Genomic DNA, 25,704 nt, shown 5'->3' on the forward strand with positions numbered 1-25,704 from the left:
AGACTGTTGAACTAGAGGGGCATATGCTCCAGAGCTGAGGATGCATTAGGAAACTGACCAGGGGAATGATGGCTTGAGTGTCTTCACTGATTGCAATGTTGATGATGTCAGACATCAATTTTGGAGTAATGTGGTTCAGAAAACTAGTAATTTATAGGTTAAAACCAGCATCTTAAACTCCACCTGGCTGGATTACAGAGTACCAGTGTTATGTGTGCTGTGTGATATATCATTCACTAAGCAAGGACCCGTGTCCTGTACTAAGTTCAGTTTCCAGATGGTCTTGTGATATAGTCACGTCCAAGTAGAATGCCTTGCAATAGTCTAGGCTTGAGATGAGACAGGCATGGATTATTTTAGCAGCAAGGTTTGTTTCCAAAATTCAAGGCCGCAGCCTTCCTGTCATCAGTAGATGTGGGGAACAGGACATAGCACAGCAGGGAGCACTCTTGGCTAAAACTGTTAGGGCAATCAAGGATCTGAGACCCCCTAAATTGCTAACCTGTTTAAACAAATTGTAGATTTGCCCTCTATCAGAGGTGCTATGATATGATACGGTCAGCTCTTCTGGTTGTTTCATTAAACTACCAGACATTACCTCAACCACCTAGTTCTCACTCAAGCCCTAATTTAATTAATTCCTGGCAAAGTCAGACCACTGTTGATGTGGAACTGGCATTCTCAGCTTATTAAAGGCACTGCAGTCTATGTCTCCTCGCTCTCCTTCTCAATGTGCTTGCATGCATTTCGTACAGGCAGGGACACAAGATGGAATCCTTCAGCACCCCATCTGACTGAGCCCTCAGGGCAGAAGAGCCTTCACCCAAAACAATCTTATAGGACTTCTTGCACAAAAGTAGCTGAGCTATTCAAGATGACTCCATCTAACCCTGGTAGGCACCACAGACATTTCAGCAATCCCTCATGGTCAGTTAAATTAAAGATCTAAACAAAAGGGTCTCTACCTTTGTTATATACTGACCGCATGTGACAACAGAAATATTTCAGGACTTCACCCCCCTCCGCATCTAGCCATAAAGAAATGAAGGGTGGTTGTGACCCCAAGGTCAAGAACCCATGACTGAAAGAGTTACCTTTGTTGATAGCTATGATGACGTCCTTGGCCAACATGATCAGTACGGTTTCTGCCCCATAACCAGCCCTGAATCCTAAGTGAATGGGGGGAAGAAAACAAACATTGCCAGAGTTGCCTCACCACAGTTGCTTCAACAAAGCTTTTTCCAGAAGGAAGATCATGCAGATATAGATACTTAGAAAGATTGTCAGTGTCAAAAGATGGCTGCCTGAGCAGAGGCCTTGCAGTGCCTTCCAAAAAACCCCAGCTGGTATCCTGCCTACCCACGCTGCCAAAGGGGATATTGACTTTTCAGGCCAACAGAAGGCCAAGATGGCCTTCACCAACCACTAAAGGATGGGGTTCTATTTCATAGGCTAAAACTCATAGTTCCTCAGCTCCTACAAAACCTCTGTGAGCAGCATTTGCTGAATTGCAGAGCATGTGAACCCTGAAGATATTGCTCTGGTACTATAAAACTGACAGGTCAGTCCAGAAGTGAGTAGGTTTAATGACGAAGTAATATGAAAATTCCTCACAATGAGAAAATCTTGACTCTGTAACGGAGTTATTTTATTATTTGTATTATGGTAGCACTTAGAGGCCAAACCAAGAATGGACCCTGTTGTGCTAGGCAATGTGCAGATGATTGCTTGCATGCTACACAGGCAAGACCAACTCTTTTTGGGAAAGGGTCAGAGGGTAAATAGAGGGACCATGAAATGACTTGCCCAAGGTCATGCATGTTGTCAGTAGTAGAGCTGGACTACTCTACTAGTAGTAGAGTAGTCCACTGGACTATGCTGCTTCTCAACAGAGCAGAGATAATATGTAAAATAAAATCCTCATTGTGTCTAGACATTGCCAAAGTGCCAAAGGGTAACTAGGATACCTGATTTGCTTAGTATTTGTCAGAAAACTCAGTCTTGAGGGTTCAGGACCAAAACACAATGCTATAAAAACTGACATCTAAATGAATGGGGAGCAATAGAGAAACAGATTCTGGATTTTGTTAAGAAATACATATGCGAGATTTTCATTTTTGATCCTACTCGAATAGCTGATCTCTAATTTTTTCAAAGGAATGCTCTTCATTCTTGTCAGGAGCTGTAATTATTCCCTCCCTCCCTCCCTCCCACTCTTCAATGGGGCCTTGAAACACAGCCACCACATTTCTGGCTAAAAAAGGATGTGATGCTTTTTCAGAACCTATTAATGTCACTCCCTGTTTGATGGCAGCAAGGCAATGAAAGGGAGCTGCTTCTACCCTCCTTTTTTGTATTTCTAGCCACTGCAGGCCAAATGTGTGAGAATTTAGGATTGAAAATGAATGTTTCCCTCACATTGGCTATCAATGGAGCTTTCTTCTCGTATATTAAAGAGCTAAAGAATCTTGTTTTGTCTCTAAATTAAGTTTCGATGCTAGCTAGACAAGACAGTGCTGTGTATTTTATCTAGCTTTTTAATTAAAAAAAATACAGTTAAAAAGATGAATTAAACTACTATTAATTGCCTTTAGGTGCCCTAGAATGAACAAAAAAATATACAGATTTCAAAGCAGAAGTATATAATTTATGTATCTAGCTTTGGAAAAATAGGTAAAATCTTTGAAGCAAGAACAGTTACATTGCTCAGCGCTATGCGGAGTGCCCTCAATACCTATTAGCGTCAATGAGCATTGACTGTGCTCAGCACTTTACAGGAATGGGCCATTAAGAAGAAATGTAAGTGTTGAGATGGGGAGGAAATATAAAAAAACAAAGATTTTAATGAGTTAATGTTCTTTTCCAGATCACATTTTTATGTTGAAATTTATGTAATAGTGGTTTCATTTCAGGGAAAAAGTCCAAATCTTCTCGTCCTGAATCCCCTACAACAACTCCAAACATATCAGTGAAAAAGAAAAACAAAGATGGAAAGGGTAAGTGTGATGGTTTGAGTAGAATGTTTGTCTTCAGTGTTTTAAATTGAAAACTGAATCTGGGTAACATAAGAATGAAGCCTACCAGCTTTCTCAGTATGCAAAAATAAATCTTGTGTTGCCACGCACTCAGAAGACATGGTTGCCACCTTCTATGAAAGCAGGGAGGAGGCAGGGAGAGGGTGGAAAAGTGCAGAAAATCCCTTTGGAAGATACTCAGTTCCTGGGAGGAATAATCCATTCTTCAGCTTATTAACAGGATCTTGGGAGATCTTCAACCCCCCACAAACGCTTCTCTGTTTCAGGTCAAGTCTAGAGGGATGCTTTGCATTGTAGTAGTGTTTCTTGGGATGCTGTTGCTTCAACAGCTGATATTTGGAAACATTTTTCATCTGCCTGTTTCTAAATCTGCATAAGGAGATAATCAAAGCTTACAGTTGGGTGGCAGGAAGAGCAGTCCTCTTGTTTAAGAAAAAAGTGAAGCCACCAGAAGAAAGGTGTCACAGAAAGTTCCCTGATAATCCCTCTTCTGCTATCTCAACTCTTGCCCACCTCCCATTAATAAAATCAAAACCAACAGCTAACAGAGAATATAATTTGATAGCATGAATCATTTTATTTTATAGCAAACTATTCATCAGAATCATCCTGTTTTTGCCAATGGATCCTAATATTCTTCAATTGTTTTCTTGTTTGGCATGGCATAAGCTATTATTTACTGCACATCTTATATGTAATTGTTAAAACATGAAAGTAAGGATATCTTGAACCTGTGAAGAATCATCCTGCGGGCCCCAATTCAGCAAAGTACTTAAGCACCTGCTTAATTCCCAGTCAGTAGAGTGGTACTGTAGTGTATATTTAACTGCTTTGCTGAACAGGACTGGACTTGAGTTCTTTGCTGATTCAGAGCCAAAGATGGCAAAATAATAATGTTCTGTTAAGAAATAATTCAGTTGGAATGGAAGAATAGTCACATGTAGGAATTCTCAACCCAAAATTACAGTCTGTTCAGAAAGTAACAGGCACTCAGTTCCTGGAGCTTTGTTGTATTTGTGACTTAAATAAAAGTTAAGAAATTAATATAACTGTGCATTTGGGGGAGTTTATATCTCCTGAAAGGCTTTATTTCTTTCTTTTAGGAAATACAATTTATCTTTGGGAGTTTCTCTTAGCACTGCTCCAGGACAAAGCTACGTGTCCCAAATATATCAAATGGACTCAGAGAGAAAAGGGCATTTTTAAACTGGTAGATTCCAAGGCTGTGTCCAGATTGTGGGGAAAGCACAAAAACAAACCTGATATGAATTATGAAACAATGGGCAGAGCTCTCAGGTATGTGAGTGTTTAATAGTTGATTATTTTTGTCACAACATTTTCATATATTGAAAGCTCGCTGTAATCTGTTTAACATCTGTGAAGGGCTTTTTTCTAAGATGAGCTCCAGTTTTTGAAATATGAAGCTGTTTTTTTTGAGGGCAGGGGCGCAGGGGAAGGAGGGAGAGGTGGTGGGGAGGACTAAAGAAATCTAAAAGTTAAAAGCATAATTTGAAGTTTCTACAGAGCAAACTATACAGTAGAAGATTAAAAAAAGATTAGGATATATACTGATGTCCAATGACAAATCTGCTTTATTGGCAGAAATTTGTTTTGTGGGGTTAACAAAGTGCTTAAAGTGCAAGTATATGTAATTCTGTAGAAATCCTGCAAATTCAGAGCTTTCTTTTTTATTGGGTCTAGATTTTTTTACACTTCTTTAATATGGATAATATTGGATTGATTGTTTTAAATGAATGCAACTTTACTGAAGAGGCAAAATATCTGATTTATGTATAGTAAGCTGTACAACTTGCATGGAGTGTGGTTTTTTATGCTTTGCACATTTAAAGAAATAGAGGTAAATCATCCCTAACCTAAAAAAATTAGTGACGCCCATTGCAAATGAAGCACCTTCACTTCTATTGTAAAAACTATTGTAAAACTAATAAATTCAATACAATCATTTCCATGGTCAGTTACCCAAAGCATTACTGGTAACTGATATATCTCCCACAGTAGTTAATAATGTAGGATGATTTGAGAAGCCAATACTTCCTCAAGACCAAGCACAGGCAGTTTCAGGAGACTGAAAAGTCTGAGTGACAAGCCTTTACAACAAACTTCCGTAAACTAAACTTAAAGATGACCATCAAATTATTTGGACTAATTATATTAACTTTAATATGTGCCAAATGACCCAGTTTCAAATCCAAGCTATGAGGGTGTTCCGCCCCAGCAGAATTCAGGTCTGTGCATACTTCCCCAATTTGCATGTACAGATGACTAGAAAAGGATTTAATCATATATGAGTACTTGTGCAAACTGGAAACTTGCTCATACAGAAAAGTTTGTGCAAAGTAGGTGAGCAATTGCACAACCATATATGGATGCAAGCCTAATTTTAAAACATTTTCCCTATTGTTTGGAGATTCTAAGCACTACTGTAATAAAAAATAAAAATTTGCTTAAAGCACTCTCCACACCCCAACCCTCTATATTTTTGCACCTTTATTGTAAGTCAATTTGTAAACACAATGGAAAGTAATGTTTCCCTATCCCCTCCCCTTTGCTCTACAAGAACCTTATAGTGATATGTAATTTAGTTCTTTATATAGTCTATATATTATGCACTTTATATAGTAAAGAAAGAATTTGAATATTTGACAGAGATGGGAGATTTGAGGCAAGATATTGCCATTTTACCAGGATTATCAAAGTGTCATTTAACACTAGGCATTGTGATAAAACAAATAATAATATTGGTATCATGAAGTGCAAGTTGCTTTGAGTGATATATAATATGTCTCCCTCCTTGAGCATAAAGAAGGGTAACAGAAAATGTCAGTAGGCAATGATTGTTATTTAGATTTATAAACAAAAACCCCTCCACTTCATTGCTGATGATGATTTGTCTTTTTTCATAGCCAATTATGCTATATAACTTGTTGATGTATGTGCCTGCTTTGAACAGATACTATTACCAAAGAGGTATACTGGCTAAAGTAGAAGGTCAGCGTTTGGTGTATCAGTTTAAAGAAATGCCGAAAGATCTTATCTACATAGATGATGAGGATCCGAGTCCCAGTACCGAGTCTTCAGATTCCTCTTTATTGTCAACAACTGTGACTAATAGAAACCAATCAGGCAGATCTAGAGCATCTTCTAACACAGGAACAAGAGGAGGATCCACCACAGTTCTAAAAACAACAGGGAACTCTAAGTCTACTAAACTTAAGGACCCCGTGGAAGTTGTACAACAGCAGATACCTGGTTTTACAACTGATGTTTTGAGGACAATGCAATCTGCACAGCCAATACATCCAACTCAGCTTTTTCGGACAGTTCATGTAATGCAGCCAGTGCAATCCATCGCAGAAGGACATGCAACTGTAGCTAGTAACATGCAGGATGAAACATTACATTCCTCTGTTCAGAATATAAGGTAAGAAAATGTAAAGGAAGTTGATTTATGAACATTTTCACGATCCAATGTGGCTGATTTCTATTTTGCCACATTGCTCTCCTCTTAATTCAGTTATTGTGATATGAAGACAGTGTGAATGATCAATAAATTGGTCTGGTTTTTTTGTTACATTGTAAAATGGGTACTCTGCTAAGACACTATATTTAGGAAAGGGAAGAAAATTGCAAATCTTAATTCTGCAGCATTACAGTAGCAAAGAATCTTTAGGACTTTGAGAAGAAAGCAGAAAAAAGTTAACATTCTTGACAACACTGATTTCTCTTTATTTGGTTCCTGTGCCACTGTTATGTTTATTAATTCTGCTTTTACTCAGCATTTTCAACATTAACCCAAACAATGTGTGTTTTACATTAATGCTTTTTAAAAAGAATTTTCTTGGGATTTAATTTCATTCTTGACATACCCATCGCCTTATAAATTGTAGTGTGTCGTCTCTTTCCTCTTTTTGTGTATTCCACCTATTAACAGAGGTAACAGGGCAAAGCACTAAAGTGGCACCCCACTGTCATTGTTGGAACAGCACCCAGTATGCTTCCATACCTCTTCTGTTTATAAAAGATAGTTATCAGTATGGCCTTCTGAGACTTTTACGTGTTTACTAATGTTGGGGGAGACAGTCACATTTCAGTGCAGCCCTTAACTGGTAAGTTAGACACTAATCAAGTACCTTTATGTTACTGTTTTGCACCTTCAAGTCATTGGTGGTGTATTGACTAGAGATGCCTCAAGAACAATCACTTAGAGCTATACCACCACTGAAAGATTATTTTGTAATTCTGGAGTTGCAAGGAAGGAACCGTCTTACTTAAAATCTTTAAAAGAACAATATTGAGTTGGGTGTATATTTTTTTTCTTGTTTAAAATTCGATATTATGAAATGTCCCCAGCACTTTAGTCCACATTTTACCATTAAGTGACACTAGTGCTATTTCCCTCTCTTTTTTTCTTCTCTCCCCCTTAAAAACATTATTCAGAAGCATCTTATCAAATTCTGATTTGCGTGAATAGACCCACATGATTCTCTGCGACTAAAGCATGGAACTCTGACAAATTTAAATCAGTAACATTAATCTGATCACAACTCCATTTCTCAGTTTCAAGAAGATGATTTTATTCTTTCATCTCTCTGTGCTGAGAGAAGGATTTTTTAAAGGTAAACAATAATGAAATCACCACTGATCTAAAAGGAGGAGAGACTGCATCTTGAGTGGCAGAGTAGCCAGGTTTTTAAGCACTGATGTCTACAGCTGGGCTGTTCAGCCCCCACAAACTAATAGAATATAAAGGAGTCAATAAGAAGTTTTAAGGAGACACAGAGAATAGTCAGAAAACTGTGGATTTTCCATATATGTATATATGAAGTGGCAGACCACGACTATAGTCTCAAACCAGAAAAATGATTTTATGTTACTTATTGTTTGCTTGGAATAAATGTAGTTTTAGGTAATACACATGATCCATAATCTCGCTGCTAATTGTTCTAAAAGAAATGTAATTATAAAATGTTTTCTCTCCCATGTTGCTATATGAAAACCCCACATAAATCAGGGGAAATTCACTAGCCAATGGACTATGTAGGGGAAACAGCAATTAGTGAAACTATCTCCAAAGGGTTGTCAAATGAACAAAGTAAACAAATCTAAAAAACATTTTTCTCTGATATTTCAGTTATATTAATAAGTTATCTTTAAAATTAGTGAATAAAAACAGAATTATGATTTTCAAGTTGATGCTATCCATTTTAACACTCTTTTTCATTCTTAATTTCAGTGAAGCTTGTATGTTAGGACCATTTCAAAATGTACTTAAGGGAGAGAAAAGGTACATGTGATCCAGAAGTTTAGATAAATGTAATCATGGAGAATTTGGCAGGATTTAAAAAAGAAAGTTGATGAAAGTAGATTTAAAAAAAAGTAGATGGCTGCTTGCTTTCCACAAGACAAAGCAACTTCTGAGGGAAGTTTATTTATACCATATAAGATGAAGTTTTGAACTGAATTAAACACTAACATTTAGCATAAAAGTGAGAGACAATTTAAAGTTAGTCTCTTTTAGTGCTGTGTTTTTAATATTCCTTCATACACCAAAGAGCTTTAAAGCCTAATTGCAAAGCCATTAAATGCTGTATAACAATATGACTTCAGAGATAATTAAGGATTTAATTATTCCTCAGTCTCAAAAAGTGACTCAGATAATATAGAGGAAGCAAATGGATGAAGAAATAAATGACTGAGGTCATGCAGTGACATCTAAGTCAGGAGAACAATGCTATGAAACATTAATAGGGAAACAGTACAGCGATTTGTAGAGTAAGAAGGATACCCATACTGAGCCATTTCAGGATTACCTAGCAAAAACTTCCTGAACAATCTGCAAGATTTAATCAAGAGGGCAGGGAAGCAAAGACAATAATGCATCCAAAAGTTGCAAAACTACATGTTGCTATTTCAACATCCTCTTGTGTTTAAAATATTTCACAACTGGACTGTGGGCAGTAGTTTTAAAGGAGAAAAGGAGGAAGTAGCAGTAACACTAGCATGAAGCTCAAATGAAACAACAGAGCCCTTAAACACTGTCTTAGACTCCCATATTACAATGATGGGCAGCTGTTTTTATTTTTTTTACGCATAATGTAGAAACATTTCTGTGGTTTATGCTTTGCTAGATATAATGACAAATCCAAGACACTCAGATTAAAGGGAAAAATGATCTGGTCTAGTCAATATAATACATAATTAATTGTAACAGGTTTAGTAATTGATAACCAAAAAAAAAAGCAAGTATTCTAGCTGCAGAGGTGCATGGGGGATCAACACTAGAAATACATTTTAAAAGTTTCCATCTGACAATGGTGGACTAGGTAAGCTGTAAATTGAGGGGCTGATGAGTAAGGCTATGTTTTAGTCACGGATATTTTTAGTAAAAGTCATGGACAGGTCACAGGCAATAAACAAAAATTCACAGCCCATGACCTGTACATGACTTGTACTATATACCCCTGACTAAATCTTGGGGCAGGGGGCTGGGGCAGGGGGGGATCCCAGGGGGCACCAAGCGTGCTGGGGGGTGGTGGCCCGGGGACGCTGCAGGACTCCCACTGGTTCTGGGGTGGGGGCGGATGATGGTGTGTGGCCCAGGACCCCACCTGGTGCTGGGGGGGGGGCAGGGAAGAGCATTGGTGGGGCTGGCTAGGGCTCCCAACCTGGCTACCTGCCTCCCCAGAAGTGGCAACATCCCCCTCCCTCAGCTCCTAGGCGGAGGCATGGCCAAGGAGCTCTGCGCGCTACCTCCACCCCAAGTGCTGGCCCTGCAGCTGCCATTGGCCAGGAACTGCGTGCAAAGCTGCCTGGCCATGGCTCTGCCTAGGACCTAAGGGAGGGGGATGTCGCCGCTTCTGGGGAGCCCTGGAGTTAAGTGCTGCCCAGAGCCCTCACCCCATCTCCTGCCCCAATTGCCTTCCCCCGCCCCCTTCCACACCCAAACTCCTGCTGTTACGGAGGGGAGGGGGAGCTCAGTGGCTTGAGACTGCCCTAGCAGCAGCTGGTGCGATTGGCCCAGGGGCTGCCTGAACTGCTCAGGCAGCCCCCGGGCCAGGTGCACCAGCCACTGCAGAAGTCACGGAGATCCCGGAAAGTCACGGAATTCGTGACTTCAGTGACCAACGTGACAAACTCGCAGCCTTACTGATGGGCCATACAAATTCACTGGATGTTCCTGGCTGGTTACAGTTGATCTAGGATATATCTCAGGTCCAAATTCAAAAAAACTAAATGTCCTTGTAAAGTTTTACCAGGGCAGTCTTGGGAGTTTTGATGAGATTGAAAACATTTAATTTTTTTCTGAAATGTACATTTTAGGGTCTCTCTCTAGTAAGGTTCAAAACAGTTTTTTTCAGATACATTTATAGCTATATCAGTTTGTACCCATACTCATCATTTCCTTGTAGGAACCTCCATAAAGGATCAGATCTACAGGTAGTCTAGTGTCATGCCACATACAACAGACAGTAAGAGGAAGGTGCCAGGAATCCCATAATGAACACAACCTACTCTGTGGAAGTTTTTCTGAGCCCTACATTTTAGTGGTTGGCCTATACCTTGAAGCATGAGGGGTTTTATTCTTTTTAATTTCTTTATCCTGTCTAATGTAACTTTTGGATTGTGTTATCCATATAAATGTCTCATCCTCTTTAGAATCCTGCTAAGCACTTAGCTTTAGTAATATTTTTGGCAAGAATTCTATGTGGTTATCTACCTGTTGTGTAGAAAAGTTTTTTTTCTTTTTTAAAGTTTAAATTAGTGGCCTCTTTAATAAAAAGAAAAGGAGTACTAGTGGCACCTTAGAGACTAACCAATTTATTTGAGCATAAGCTTTCATGAGCTACAACTTACTTCATCAGATGCATGATGAAGTGAGCTGTAGCTCACGAAAGCTTATGCTCAAATAAATTGGTTAGTCTCTAAGGTGCCACTAGTACTCCTTTTTCTTTTTGCGAACACAGACTAACACGGCTGCTACTCTGAAACCTGGCCTCTTTAATATTTTCCAGCTGCCTTCTGAGCAGTAGTCTGTAGCATGCAGCGTTTCTGCTAATGGGCTTATTTTAAGAAAAGAAAACTGCCTACACTTGACATGATAGTTATATTAGCTACAATCATGTTTGAAAACTATTGTCAAACTAGATTTGTGCCTGACTGACCTTTTTTTAAATGTGGCTGTAGCTAGTCCGTTCTTTTCCCAGCTGAGGACAGAACTTTTCAGGGACAGGATTGCAGCTCTTCTGTCATGACCTTTTCCATTTTCTCCAAGAAAAGTAGATACTACAAACTGAAGTGCAGTTAAAAACATAAGGCTTAATTCTTCCAAAGGTGTAAGACAATATTGTTGTTTGTACTTGTAGAAAATGGGTATAAAATGTGTAAATGAGTTTTCAGATTTGATAGCATTCTACACCTGCGCATAGGTGCTGGTCCTGGGGGTGCTACCGCACCCCCTGGTTTGAAGTGGTTTCCATTATATACAGGGTTTACAGTTGGGTTCAATGGCTCTCAGCACTCCCGCTATAAAAATTGTTCCAGCACCCCTGCACCCACGTTGCATAGGTGTAAATGACTGCACCAGCTGCAAGGCAGACTAAGTCAACTTCACATTCTCTATCATCATTTATAGCTCCTTTTTGTTACATTAGTGTTCAGTAATAAACTAGCAACAGCATAGAATGATGCCCTAGGGAATTCTTAGCATCTCATAAACAGCTTTTTGCAAGACTGACAATACACGGTCTTGCCCACAGAAATCTAACAGAGCAGTGAGGAAAGAGTTAGGTGTGGAAGCTTTTGGAGGGAAAAAATTGTTAAAGTGCACCAAAATCTTATCTAATTTAGCCTATGCCTAAAGAGAATAGAGCTTTTTCTGACTAGTTCAAGCTGTTTGAACTGCTGCTTTACCTATTTTACTTTTCTCTTAATGAAAGGACTTCCTATGTGATTTTAATGCCTAAACCCCATGGGCCAAGTTCTTCTCTGATACAATGGAAGTAAGTAATCGTGAACAGAATTTGGCACGAGCTGTTTGCAATGACTAAACACAAATATAAATGTTCCTGTGGATCAGCATTCTAATTAGAAATCTTTTTCAATAAAATATTGGTCACTTAAGAAAAATCTGTTTTCACATGAATCTCTGTTTAACACTTGTAAAATAGTTATGTTCATTTTCAACTGGAATAATTTACTGTAATCCTTGTGTATCTGTGTACAAAGGCACTTGAAGGAATAATTGGGGACCTGTAATGGTAAAAGTAGACAGTCATAGACCCAGACACATACAATGATTTCAGTTTACTTTTAATCTTTAAGCAGTAGTGATTTCAGACATAACATTTCAGACACGGAGGAGAGATGTTCTGATGTTACTAATGTACAAAGAATGGAATCATGAGCATATTGCGAACCGCAGCCACTGGGAGCTGCGGGGGGCCATGCCTTCGGACAGTCAAGGTAAACAAAATGTCTCGCAGCCCACCAGTGGATTACCCTGATGGGCCACATGCCAAAGGTTGCTGACCCCCTGAGTTATTAGGTGGGCTGATAAAAGCTGAAGCTGATTCATCATGCAGCTTGACCTTTGTGGGTAACCCCATGGTAGAGCATGTTGCAGTAGTCCAGCTTGGAGCTGACATGAACATGATCACTTTGATGCTTCTTGGGGGTGCCCAGAGTTGTGAAGTACCTCGCTACCACCTGCCCTTAGTGTGAGGAAGTCTTGTCTGTGCCGGCTGACTGAGTCCTGACTGAGCACTCTGACTCCACCAGCCATGGGCAATACAAGCACTCCCCTCTAGGCCTTGCAGGCCGCGCTGTCACTGTACAAGTTAGCAATTGGCACACCCCAACCCTCAAGGCCTCTGGGGGTCTCCCTGGAGAGTCCAGTGCCTGCTCCACTGGACAATCACAATGCTCACAGATTCGCTGCTTCCAAAGCACCCCAGCTTACCAGTTTCACCTCAGATCACCACTCTTCTTGACACACAGCACTTAGAGATATATTTATAGAGAAAAAAACCGAAATGTTTGTTTAACAAGGTATAAAGATTTAAGTGATAGCAAGTAGAAGTATTGGAAAGAAATGGTTACATATAAAAATCATAACACCAATTCTGAGACTTTTAGAAGAGAAATGATCACCCAAAGTTCTTCAAGTGTTTTACAGCCAGGCTTGGCTGTGATCTTCATTCATGAGACAAATCGTGCTGTCAGCTTGCCTCCTCAGTGAAAGATCCAGGGTTTCTGTACCCCCAGATATATCAAAACAATCCATTGTCCTTATTCATAAGCAGGATTCCCCCGATGATTGTTTTTTTTTCCTGTATACTGCTTTCTTGTAGATTTCGCAATCTCTTAATCAGCATCTGGCTCAGCACGCAAATAGGCCTGCATTGTGGGGCACACAATGATAAGACAGAGAGATATGCGTCGCCACCCTCTGCCTGAAAGGAACCTGTTACCTGCCTTAGTAATATAATTTTCAGTTTGGAGACATAACTCCTTAAATATTATCTCTACATAAGTTTCACCATGATGACTAGTGGGCTACTGGTTCTCAGACCACACATGCCACCCTTTTGTAAATTATTAGGCACATATCCGACCCAGGGGATCCCTGTAAAATCTTATGCACCCCATAGCACTCTGCCAGTTAGCCTCAAGAAGTCACTGAGTCATAATCACCATGGCTAGGTCCTCATTCTCGAGACAAGGGCACAGTTTCCTGCTAGCCAAAGATGAAAGATGTTGTTTCTAGCCACTCTTTCAAGGAGTTCAGGAGCAGTGAATAATTGAACAGGACCTAAGACAGTGCACTGCCTTGACCTGAAGAGGGCAGGAACCTTTCAAATGTCTACACTACCCAAACTTTGTAGGCCTTTTTCATTATAAAATGACATGGTGATAAAAATGCCAGTGCCCAGTCTACAGTACACCTTAACTGCTGGTAGCATGAGTGCAGTTACAGTGATGCTGAAAAACAGGTGCAGGTTTGCCTGTTGTAGACTTACCTATAGAGGGTTATAATTCATCAAAATATTTTGCACATCATGCTTATTGTACCATGTGCAGTCATTAATAGTTGTGCAAAGTGGAAATGCTACGAATCTGATTTGGTAGCATTTTGAACCCACTTTATACTCACTTTGCTCAGGTGTAAATGACTATCCAAGGTGAGGGCAATGAAAAACCTGGCACTGTCCTGCCCAGATTTAGTGTGAGCCAGCTGCTTTCCATACAGGTTCCTGTTTCTTTTGGATGCTAAGCTAGCTGGGAAACAGCCCTGGCTATGATGAATATGAAAGAGCTGCAGACCTGGATGAAGTCAGCACACTGAGGTCATTGTAGACCATGGCATTTCACATCAGCCCCTTTCATTGTCACATAAATGTTGAGTAAGAGTGGTGACAGGTGAGTATCCTCAGGGAAGAGGAGCAGCTGCCCATCAGGGCCCTCTGGGACATGTGAGAAGAAATGAACAATGCAAATTTAATATGATTTAGACCACCTTTGCTGATGTCTTGAAGGTGGTCAACAGCACCTGCTGATTGATGTGACAAGCCATTGTTAGATCAACTGGCCTCTGCATAGGTACTTTGCTTCTGTTCCTGGCCTAAGGAAATCCTCCATAATTGCAATCAGTGGTGTCTCTGACCTATCCCAAACAGAAACTTAGCTAGGAGTCTAAAATACTGGTGATCAAATAGCCACTGATATAATGCTCCCCAAAAAAGAGAGATTAAAGGTAGGCAACAGATTAGTAGTTGCGAAGAGTGGCTATGTCAGGTGGTTTTTGTTTGTTTGTTAAATACATGCTGGACTATGTCCCATGTTTAAAGGTGGCAGAGAAAACCCCTTCTTGAGGAAGGCATTGGTCAACAGTGGGCTGATGTGATCTCTGCAGGCTTTCACCAAAAAGGTCATAAATTCTTTTTGCTGGTGATACCACAGGTTTTTCTTAATGCATTTATGATTGGGCTAAATGCCATCAGGAAGGGTGCTATGATCATCGCTTTCCACTCTGACTGATTTTCCTGGAGCTGGGAAAAGACTGTCTCAGACTCTTCTGCTGTTTGTTTTCATTTCTTCTGCAAGTAGGATCAGAGCTCTTTGCAGTGGGAGATACCTGAGTCTTTGGTTGTGCAGAAGCAGTCTGGATTTATCTAGTTGCCTTTCTTTCCAGGACAGCTCTGCTGGCCATGTTAGCAGGTACTATAGGGTAGGAGGAGGCTTTCTTAGATATACCACTTAGCTACAGCACAAGTTATTGGGTTCACAAAGTCTTCTGTCATCTGAACTCAAACTTCTTGACTTCATGTGTCAAGGTTACTTGTGGCAACAAAGCATGGGAAAGGATGGTACATCTGAAGAGCGTGATGGATATAGCACTAAATAGGGAGTCAGGAAAATTGGGTTCTCTATGGGCTTGTCTGTCAGAGCAGTTAGTGCTCGGCAAGCTATAGTGTAAATCTGCCTCGCACTAGCCTGCTGCGCACTAACTCTCTGTGTGCACCCTGTGACCGCACACTAAAAGTTCCCTAGCAGTCTTTGATTTACTCTATTTTGAAATGAGAGTAGATCAAAGGACTCTAACAAATTTTTAATGTGTGGTAGCAGGGCCAGCATGGACAGGGAGTGTGTGCTGGGTACTGTGAGATAGATTTACACCCCAGCTTTCTGTGCACTAGCTGTTTTATATAGACAAGCCTTGTGGCTCTACCATTTACTTAATACATGACCTTAGCTGCTAGAGAAGAAAGGGGAAGGTTCTGACCTTTCTTTGGAGGAGGGGATGTTAAGGCCCAGTATAAGGGTATCCCGTGCCCCTTTCCCCCGCCCTTATCTGTGTACCTAGGCAGATCAGCAGCTCCAGTGTGTCTGGCTGTGTGTTCAGGGGTCTGGTGACCACCAGAGAGAATCCCGTGGATGTGAGGTCTTAGGCCAGTCTATTAGAGGCACTGGTGTGGGATGCACTACATGCCAGCAAGATTTTCCCATTAGATATGACTTGTACAAGTGGATTTACTCCAGTGAATCTATCTTAACTCTTGCACCTGAAGTTGGCTCTAAATTGCATGTCATGTGCATTCCACCTCCCTAGTCCTCCTGGATTTACATTGTATCAATCAATTAGATGAGTGGGGGAAATCTTTTCCCTCTTAAACTATCTGTTCTTACATCTGTATGTTGAGTAACTTTTATGCTAGGGAATGAATTCTCCTCAGTTCGTCTCTCTCTCTCTCTCTCTCTCTCTCTCTCTCTGTTTTTCTTTATCTTGCATTATTTAATTTGTTTAGTATATTGTTAAACACTGCTTAACTTGGTTTGTAGCTTCAAGACCTTTGTAGGATTTTTCTCCCCTTTTTGCGTTTTCGAAGTTTCAGAAGTAAATCGCTATGAATAAACTTGTTTCTGTCACCTGTCAGCTAGTGTTTGCAACATCACTATTCATCTCCAGATCAGTGACTGTGATGTTGCACAACACTAGATTATAACCACACCCAATGAACCAGTAAATAGATTTTTATCATTTCCCTGCCAGCAGGCTGAAATTAGTGGGGAACATGTCTCATCTTTTCCTCAGTAGTAATCAGAACCTGTATTTTTTCAGCAGTATTTCCTCTTAGCCAATATTGCTCAATAGTCTTGTTTTTTAAAAGTAGTAGCTTCAGAAAGACTCTTGATAGGGCACCACTCACAGACTTGTGCAGTAGCACAAGAAGTATAGTAGAAATGGCAAAATTATTAATAGAGCAAAACATAACAGAAAACAGAGCAGTCTAGAAAAATTCTAGCTGCCTGGGTTTTGGCTGAGTAGTTTGGGAGGTGGGGTTTGTTGAATGAGTAAAATGTCATTATCTTTTCAGTACTATTTGCAGTAAAGGTGGTCAAATAAATTTTTAGTCAGGGCTGGTAGACTTCTGTGTCTAAATCAGCCTTGTTAAATTGGCTGGTTCCCTGGCCAGGAACAAAATCTACTTGCCCATCTTTACTGTAAACATCAACACATGCAATTCCATACAAAACACACTGCATGAACATGCACACCTACCTCACTCACTACTTGGTTGGCTCCCTCCCTCCCAGCATCCCACATTCCATCTTTCTCTTCAGGTTCTCACAGTGCCCAGTGTAATATCTCAGCACTCCAGAAGGGCATTAAGCAATGAGGCTTTTGCAGTGTGGTTCTTTCTCCCTTTTGTGACTTAGTCAAATACACCCCAATTCACTGTCATTCATTCCTCTCCCCACTCTGTTACTGCTCATCATCCTGACTTGATCACCGCTCCATTAACTCATAATTGGTCATCTCCATCCTTTAAACTTCCCTTCTTTCTTCCATTCATGGATTATTTTCTGCCTCAACAAATCTATTAACCAAGGGTCAGTTTGGGGAAAAAAGATGATGGAATTCTTTCAAGTTCTGCCCATAAAATATGCTCTGCCTATGTATGTCACTAAAATGGATGCTGCTCACAGTAGATTGTGTAGATATGCAAAATGTAATCATGTGGCACTTAGAGCCTCTTGATTGGGGAAGAATATAAGTCATGGTGTCTCCCAAGGGCTACCCACTTTTAGTATCAAAATGAGCTGTTACAGTGCACATATGTACCCTCCTTGTTTCTTGAGGAATGTAATTTAACAACATTAGCGTTTTAAATTATCATTGCTGCGTGTTATGGTTAACATCTCACTGAAATGAACAGAATAGTTCGTTCTTCAAAGATATTGTTCCAGGCTCTCTGTGGTCTTATCTTTGTATGGGTAACACTCAGCTGAGTTTTTCTTTGCAAGCATAACAACTAGGAGATTTATTATTTTATTTTAAACGGAAGCTGAAATTCTGGAGAATAAAGTAGTAGCTTCAGAGAAGAGCTAGTATGATGTATAAGAACATAAGAGCAGCCATATTGAGTCAGACCAAAGATCCATCAAGCCCAGTATTCTTTCTTCCATCAGTGGCCAATGCCAGGTGCCCCAAAGGGAATGAACCTAAAAGGTGACCATCAAGTGATCCATCCCCTGTCACACATTCCCACCTCCTGGCAAATAGAGGCTAGGGACACCATCCCTGCCCATCCTGGCTAATAGCCATTGATGGACCTATCCTCCATGAACTTATCTAGTTCTTATTTGAACCCTGTTATAGTCTAGGCCTTCACAACATCCTCTGACAAGGAGTTCCACAGGTTGACTGTGCCTTTGTGGGGAAAAAAAAATAGTTCTGTTTGTTTTAAATCTGCTGCCTATTAATTTCATTTGGTGGCTCCTAATTCTTGTGTTATGATAAGGAGTAAATAACACTTCCTTATTTACTTTCTCCACATCAGTCATGATTTTATAGACGTCTATCATATCTCTCCTTAGTCATCTCTTTTCCAAGTTGAAAAATCCCAATCTTATTAATCTCTTCTCATATGGAAGCCGTTCCACACCCGTAATAATTTTTGTTGCCCTTTTCTGAACCTTTTGCAATTCCAGTATATCTTTTTTTGAGATGGGGTGACCACATCTGCACACAGTATTCAAGATGTGAGCATACCACAGATTTATATAGAGGCAATATGATATTTTCTGTGTTATCTATCCCTTTCTTAATGATTCCCAACATTCTGTTTGCTTTTTTGACTACTGCTGCCCATTGAGTGGATGTTTTTCAGAGAATTATCCACGACTCCAAGATCTCTTTCCTAAGTAGGAACAGCTAATTTAGACCCCATTATTTTATACGTATTATTGGGATTATGTTTTTCAATGTGCATTACTTTGCATTTATGGCCACAGATTGGATGTTTTGGAGCCCAGATGTTAACTTCAACAGCTTTCAAAGCTGCAGTGACTGCCGTAACCCTTCCATCCCAGTGGGGTCTCCTACCCCTGAGGGAATTCTGTGCCAAAAAATAATAATTCTGCACACAGTATTTGAAAATTCTGCATTTTGTTGTCAAAATAACACAATATAATGATGCTGGTTTCAATTATTTTGCTAATTTATTTCAAAATATCTGTCAGCAAGTACATCATCTGTAACAATACAGCCCCAAAAAGAAAAAAAGATTCTGGTAAATTTTTTTTTTGACAAATAGATTCCTTAGTAGGCATATTAATACAGAACTTTGTGTAATTCATTTTAATTACAGTACAGAATTGTATTTCCTGCATATGTCAGAAGCAGTGCAAAGTTAGGGGAAGTTAGGGGTAACGGAGGAGCTGCAGGAGAGGGAAGGAGCCTAGAAGTGAACCTGGAGGGTGTTGGGTGTGAGAAGGTTTTTTGCAGGGCAGGAATTGTTAGAGAGTTGGGAAGCCTCCCTCATGCGGACCCTGTCTGACCCCAAGCCTCTCCCATTCAGTCAGGCACGTCTGCCCTGTCCCTGCACTCCCCATCCCTGTGGATCTCTGCAAACCCCCTCCCCAGGCTCAACGCTCTCACCCCACTAGCTCCTGAGTCCATGCCGTCTGTTCCCCCCACTAGCCATTCTGAACCCCAGTCTGTGACCCCCACAGCAGCCCTGTACGTCCCACTCTGTCCTAACCTGGATCCGCAGGTAGGGTTCTGTGATGAACTTCTATTCCTTGGGAAATTCTGCAGCACTGGGCAAAGAATTTTGTATTTTCTCACATAAAATACAGAGGCAAAAGCAAAAACTGCAGCATTCCTTAGGCAAAATATTTTTTGTGCAGGAAAATACAAAATTATGCAAGACAGAGGAATTCTGCATGTTCGCAGATGTGCAGAATTCCCCCAGGAGTAGTCTCCTCAGGGTGGTAGCAGCTGCCTCAGTGCCTTACCCTCTGTCAGATTTTAAGTCTTTTCCTGATGGCATGTGCCAGCACCTTTCCTCTGAGCTGTTCCATTTGCAGTGCCACATCCCTCATCTCCATGGAGGTGCTTGCTGGGGGCTCTTGAAATGTGGTCACTAGAGTTTACCTTGAGTTAGCTGGCATGAACTGTAGCATTTTCACTTCGTGAAAGATAGTGAGGGTGCATCCCCAAATGTTCCTTCCAAGACACATCACTTTGTGGTTTTCTGTACAAATGGTAAAGGTTTACAAAAAAGTGTGTAGGCAAGTCCATAGGGAAGGAGCCACTGGCACTGCTTCCCTCCCTCAAAGGAGAGAAGGCTATGTCGAGGGGTGGAACTGCTTGAGTGGAGACTGGCTGCAATGGCCTGAGGCAGGGCTTGCCCAGAGAATCTTCTGGGCTCAGCCACCTAAGCCTGACACAGAGTGATTGAGTTGAGAGGGTTCAACAAGGGCCGTTGTAGATGCTTGCTCACTTGCTTTGTTTCTGAATGGAGAAAAAGTGAGTAGAACTCTGTCTACTGGCAAAGAATGCAGTAGCAGTAGCTGCTCCCACAGTGCTGGCCCAACAGCTGCAGTGTCAGTTAAATTAAGTTCACATTTTGGATGGATTTAAATTTATTTTACTTACTATGTATGTATGAGGAGAGAAGGTAGGTGCTGATGGGTTTCAACTGGAGTCAAGTCCAGTTTTCTGTGCTGGAAGGACAGTAGTCCTCCTTGCCTTTCCCCTCCAAATTAATAATTTAAGTACCCTGTGTTGCAAAACACTCATTCAGTAATAGATCTGGGAACATTCTAACATTTTCCTGTTTTCTAATTTTAATAGGACTTTACAGACCCCAGCCCAAGTTCCAGTGGTTGTTTCACCTGGAAACCAGCAGTTGCATACTGTAACACTCCAGACAGTGCCTCTTACAACAGTGATAGCCAGCACAGATCCAGCATCAGCAACAACATCCCAAAAATTTATTCTCCAAGCCATTCCTACTTCGCAGCCAATGACAGTACTTAAAGAAAATGTCATGCTGCAGTCTCAGAAGCCAGTCTCCTCTTCTTCATCTATTGTCTTTAGCCCAGCCCAAGTTCAACAGGTTCTCACCAGCAATGTGCAGACCATTTGTAATGGAACAGTCAACATGGCTTCATCTTCATCCTTCAGTGCTACTACTCCTGTGGTAACTTTTTCACCGAGCAGTTCACAGATGGTTGCTCATCCATCTGGCACAGTGATCACTTCAGTTATCAAAGCACCAGAAACCAAACAGACTGTTATACAAGAAATGATGAAAGAGGAGGTAGAAGAGGACACAACAGATGATACTGAGCAGTCAGAGCAGAGGTTCCAGCAGCAGCCTTTTGTGATGGTGGTATCCAATTCAAATGGATTTCCATCTAACATGCAAGTGAAACAGGAAAGTGAACAGTTGGAATCCAATTTATATTAATAAACAAAAAAATCCCTGTGGATGATTGTTTTCATAAATGTGATGGGACCTTTACAGTTGTGTGTATATATATGATTTGATTCTGAAGCAGATGTTACAAAGCTACTTAATTTCTACAGTTAATTGTTAGAAGTCATGCATTAGAATGAGTTTTGATTTTCTGTTAATTGCTAAATGTTATAAAAATATAAAATTATGTAGTGCTCATTTTTCAAAACACAAGCATGAAGGAACATGCATTTTATACTATGAAGACTTTGCTGATTTTTTGTCAAAAGTTCCAAATTTCTTACATATTATGCATTTTCAGTTTTGCTAATTTACATTGCAATACCATATTATAACATTTTCTATTTAATCTGTAAATTTGTCATTTAACTTTTAAAACAACCGTTACTTTCTACAGAACAGCATTTTCATTCCATGTGTGTGAATCTTACCAAGTTTACCAAATACTTATTGCATACCAATGAACTATGTCAGATTTTACTTTGAATAATGGATAGTGGCAACCAAGCTTCCTCTTGTTGCATTTTTGCAGCACAGTCGTTTGGGTGCGCAAAATAAAAATACACTCCCATTAAGAGAATACATAAAGCATTTACATATACCAATAATGGACAATGCCAGATCTATATGTTTTTATATACACACATCAAATATACTTAATTACAGAAACTAGTGGCATTGCTACGGGTGCAATTATTTCATACTATTTTGTGGCTATGAAGTTAAACAATCTTGCTTTCTATTTCAGATTATTTTGTATGGGGGAAAAGTGAAATGTATACAATTTATGCAAGTGTGGTGAGATAAATACTTTTGAGACTCTTTTTCAATTGTAAATAATGTACATTTAATTTCACAAAAAAGTTTTTCAGCTAATTTGTTTCCATAGAGCAATTTTTGATAGATACAAATAAGATCACTATGTTTAGAGATCTAATGTTATATGTATTCATATTACAGAGTGAATTTGTATTTAAAGACAAATTTTTAAATGACGGAACCCTGCTGAACCTGGGTTCTTTGTCTTTTGTATTTTTAATTGGTTTATTATGAAAATAAATCAAGTGGAAATTTTTTTCTGTATTTACTTTAGAGTTTTCTTACCAATACATGAATATAGTGTTTCTGGCAATCTGAACTGTATTGAGAAATAGAGCAATATGATTAATTAGTGATGGTCTGTGATTTGGAACACATTAGCAGATGAGCAGTTTACGAAACAGTTCAGGAGAACTCAGGATGAGAAACTGATTCTCAAGCTGTTTGTCTGAGGATGTGACAGCACTATGCAGTACTGCTGTAGGAAAAGGTGAACTTCAGCAGTTAAGGTGAAGAATGAGCTAAGTTCAGAAATATGTGCTAAACAGGTCCATTGATGTGGCATTGGGCACAGATGGTTTAAACTTTGTCCCCTTACACTCACCTGTGAAAGCCTCTGTCAATCCACAAATGCATAATTCTGGGACATCACTGATACTACAGATTGCATAGGACTTCTGGGATCAGTGATACCACAACATGTTTCATTCTGGATTGTCTTAATAGAACACAGAAGTACTGGATGATTTCGCAAAGTATATGGGGAGGAGAAAGGGTGCTTAAAAACACATTATCCTAATATCTCTTCTTGGGAACTTCAAAGAAACATTTTCTAGGCTTAATTCAGTTTTAATTTTAGTTCGCAGTTCTTTAAAATTCAATTGGTTTCCATAGCAAACCCCTTTACCAAGGAGGTATAGCTCTTGGCCATTTTAATTTACATCAGAGTGAAAGTTTGACAGAATTTGTATACTATTTGAATTTTAATTATCTTGTGTTAAACAAATCCGAAGTATTTTGAGAAGTTTTGTGTATTTTTGCAAAAAAGTTCATAACATGGAGTATTGCAAGTTCTTTCAGGGAGGGAAATACTTAAAATTAATAAAATTCTACTAATTATATTATGCATAATGTGAAAACCAGGTAAAAAGCTCATGGATTCAGAACTGAATATTCAGGATTGTTAATGGTTTGGTTCAAAAAATTAAAATCCATCCTCTCATTGGATTTAGTACTCGATAGAATAATTCTAATACTTAACTGCTCCCATCAATCTATGTGGTTAAAAAGCACTTGTACATAAAATAAATCTTAGGAAAACATTGCTATTATAACTGAAACCTCTATGAATTATAGTATTAGCATAAATTTCATTTTTTTTTATAACGAAGTAGCAGCAGAAATGTGGTAGGCACTGTAACCGCACACACAATAGTCCCCATCCTGAAATCCTTACAGTGAAGGTGGACTAGGCACCTTACTGAAAATGGGGCTTTGATTGCTGATTGGGCCTGTATGCCACCATATAAATATTTAGTAATACAAGAAAAACTGAGGTGATATTTAAAAAACATTCCCTTCTGTGACTCAGTCACCTTGTTATCTCCTGCCTCCAGCAAGAGGAAGGTTTGTTTGTGCTTGACTGGATGTCGGCTTCCTGATACAGTACTCCCAGTCTGTTAGCTACCCAAACGATCTCCTCAGGGCCTGCCAGTCCAAACTTTCATGGATTCCAAGGCCAGAAGGGACTATTGTGCTCATCTACCTGATCTCTTGTATAACACAGGCCACAGAACTTCCCCAAAATAATTCCCAGAGCAGATCTTTTAGAAATGCATCCAATCTTGATTATAAAAAGGTTAATGATTGAAAATCCACCAAAATCCTGGATAAATTGTTCTAATGGTGAATTAACATGTCAAAAATTTAGTTTATTTCCAGTTGAAATTAATCTAGCTACAACTTTCAGCCACTGCATTGTTATACCTTTATCTCCTAGATTGAAGCGCTGATTATTAAATATTTGTTCTCCATGTAGATACTTCTAATCAAATCACCCCTTAACCTTCGCTTTGTTAAGATACATAGACTGAGCTGCTTCACTGTAAGGAATGTTTTCTAATCCTTTAATCATTCTGTGACTCTTCTCTGAACCCTCTCCAATTTATCGATATCCTTTTTGAATTGAGGGCACCAGAACTGGACACAATATTCCAGTGGTGATCATATCAGTGCTAAATACAGAGGTAAAATAACCTAATTCCTATTAGAGATTCACCTTTTTATGCTTCCAGGATTGCATTAGCTCTTTTGGCCACAGTGTGATATTGGAAGCTCATATTCAGCTGATTATTTACCACAACTCCCAAATCTTTTTCAGCTTCCCAGGAGAGAGTCCCCCATTCTGTAAGTATGACCTACTTTCTTTGTTTCTAGATGTATACATTTAACCATATTAAAATGCATATTGTTTACTTCCACCCAGTTTACCAATGGAGCCAGATTGCTCTGAATCAGAGACCTGTCCTCTTCATTATTTCTCTTTCCCCAATTTTTGTGTCATCTGCAAACTTTATCTGTGATATTTTTGTTTTGCCTTCGCCTTGCAGGTTAACAGTAGGTATACCACAGCCCCCAAGCTCCTCTGAAAGCATCCCCCTGTAGTATCTAGCACCAGTCACTGGACGTTCTCAGAAATTACACACACCTTGACTCGTACAACTCAGGATGAGGTCCTTTATAACATCTTAGCACTGATATATATTTATAGAACAAATTTATTATCAAAGATTTAAGAGATACTGAGTTAAGCAAAATGATGGAAACAAACGGTTACATATAAAACAGAGTATAACACACTTCTTAGAGTGCAAACTTTAACAGGCTAAAATCCTTGTCTAAAGTAGTTTCTCATGTAAGGCAATCTCCAAGCTTCACTAACCAAGATGCTTGGGATCCACTTTTCATGAATGCAAAAAGTTTTGTCCTTTTTGCTCTCTCAGTGATGGATAAGAAAATATCATTTTGCTGCTTCTTGTATTTCCCAAAACTCATGGTTTTGTCCCTAGAGTCAGGATGACCCCCATGGTTCCTGCCCTAGTGTTCTTGCTCTAAGTTGTCTTCACATACTTGCACTGACTCCATATGCAAAATGAGCTCCCACTGTGTCTGCTTACAATGATTGACACATGAACCTATGCAGACAGGTACATACCTTTGGCAAAACTTGTTTGTCAACCCTGCCTCGGACGCAGATTCTAAAATATATTTTCAGTACATACACACAACTCCTTAAATATCATCTGTATATACATCACACAACGATTGAGGATCAGTGTGATGCTGCCTTTCATTTAAGATCTCACATAGCATACGGTTTTCATAGTATTTATCTATAATGTCAGGTGCTGTTACACAGAACAATGAACCTTTTCCAAGCGGATACCCACGGGCCTTTGTGTCACACCCTCCCACTTCCCATATATATCCTAGTGCCCCAATCTGCTTGTTCCCCTATTCTGCTCACTCTTTTGCTTCAGTACACTGAACTCTTCTTGCCC

General features: G+C 39.7%; 1 protein-coding gene across 7 annotated transcripts in view; it reads left to right on the forward strand.

Moving 5' to 3' along the window:
• The window catches only part of ELF1 (E74 like ETS transcription factor 1), a 144,338-nt gene extending 122,880 nt beyond the window's left edge, over positions 1 to 21,458 (forward strand). For 6 of the 7 annotated variants that reach the window (XM_084624231.1, XM_084624232.1, XM_084624233.1 and 3 more), the window contains exons 6-10: positions 756 to 893; positions 2,913 to 2,996; positions 4,139 to 4,331; positions 6,007 to 6,477; positions 20,698 to 21,458. In XM_084624231.1, coding sequence (XP_084480357.1) covers positions 756 to 893; positions 2,913 to 2,996; positions 4,139 to 4,331; positions 6,007 to 6,477; positions 20,698 to 21,316 — 1,505 coding nt within the window. In that variant the 3' untranslated portion in view covers positions 21,317 to 21,458. The remainder of the gene's footprint in view (positions 1 to 755; positions 894 to 2,912; positions 2,997 to 4,138; positions 4,332 to 6,006; positions 6,478 to 20,697) is intronic. The other variant, XM_084624237.1, reaches the window with a different exon arrangement.
• The last annotated feature ends 4,246 nt before the right edge of the window (positions 21,459 to 25,704 follow it).

Source organism: Lepidochelys olivacea (assembly GCF_965140295.1).
Source record: "Lepidochelys olivacea isolate rLepOli2 genome assembly, chromosome: 1".
NCBI classification, from domain to species: Eukaryota; Metazoa; Chordata; order Testudines; family Cheloniidae; genus Lepidochelys; species Lepidochelys olivacea.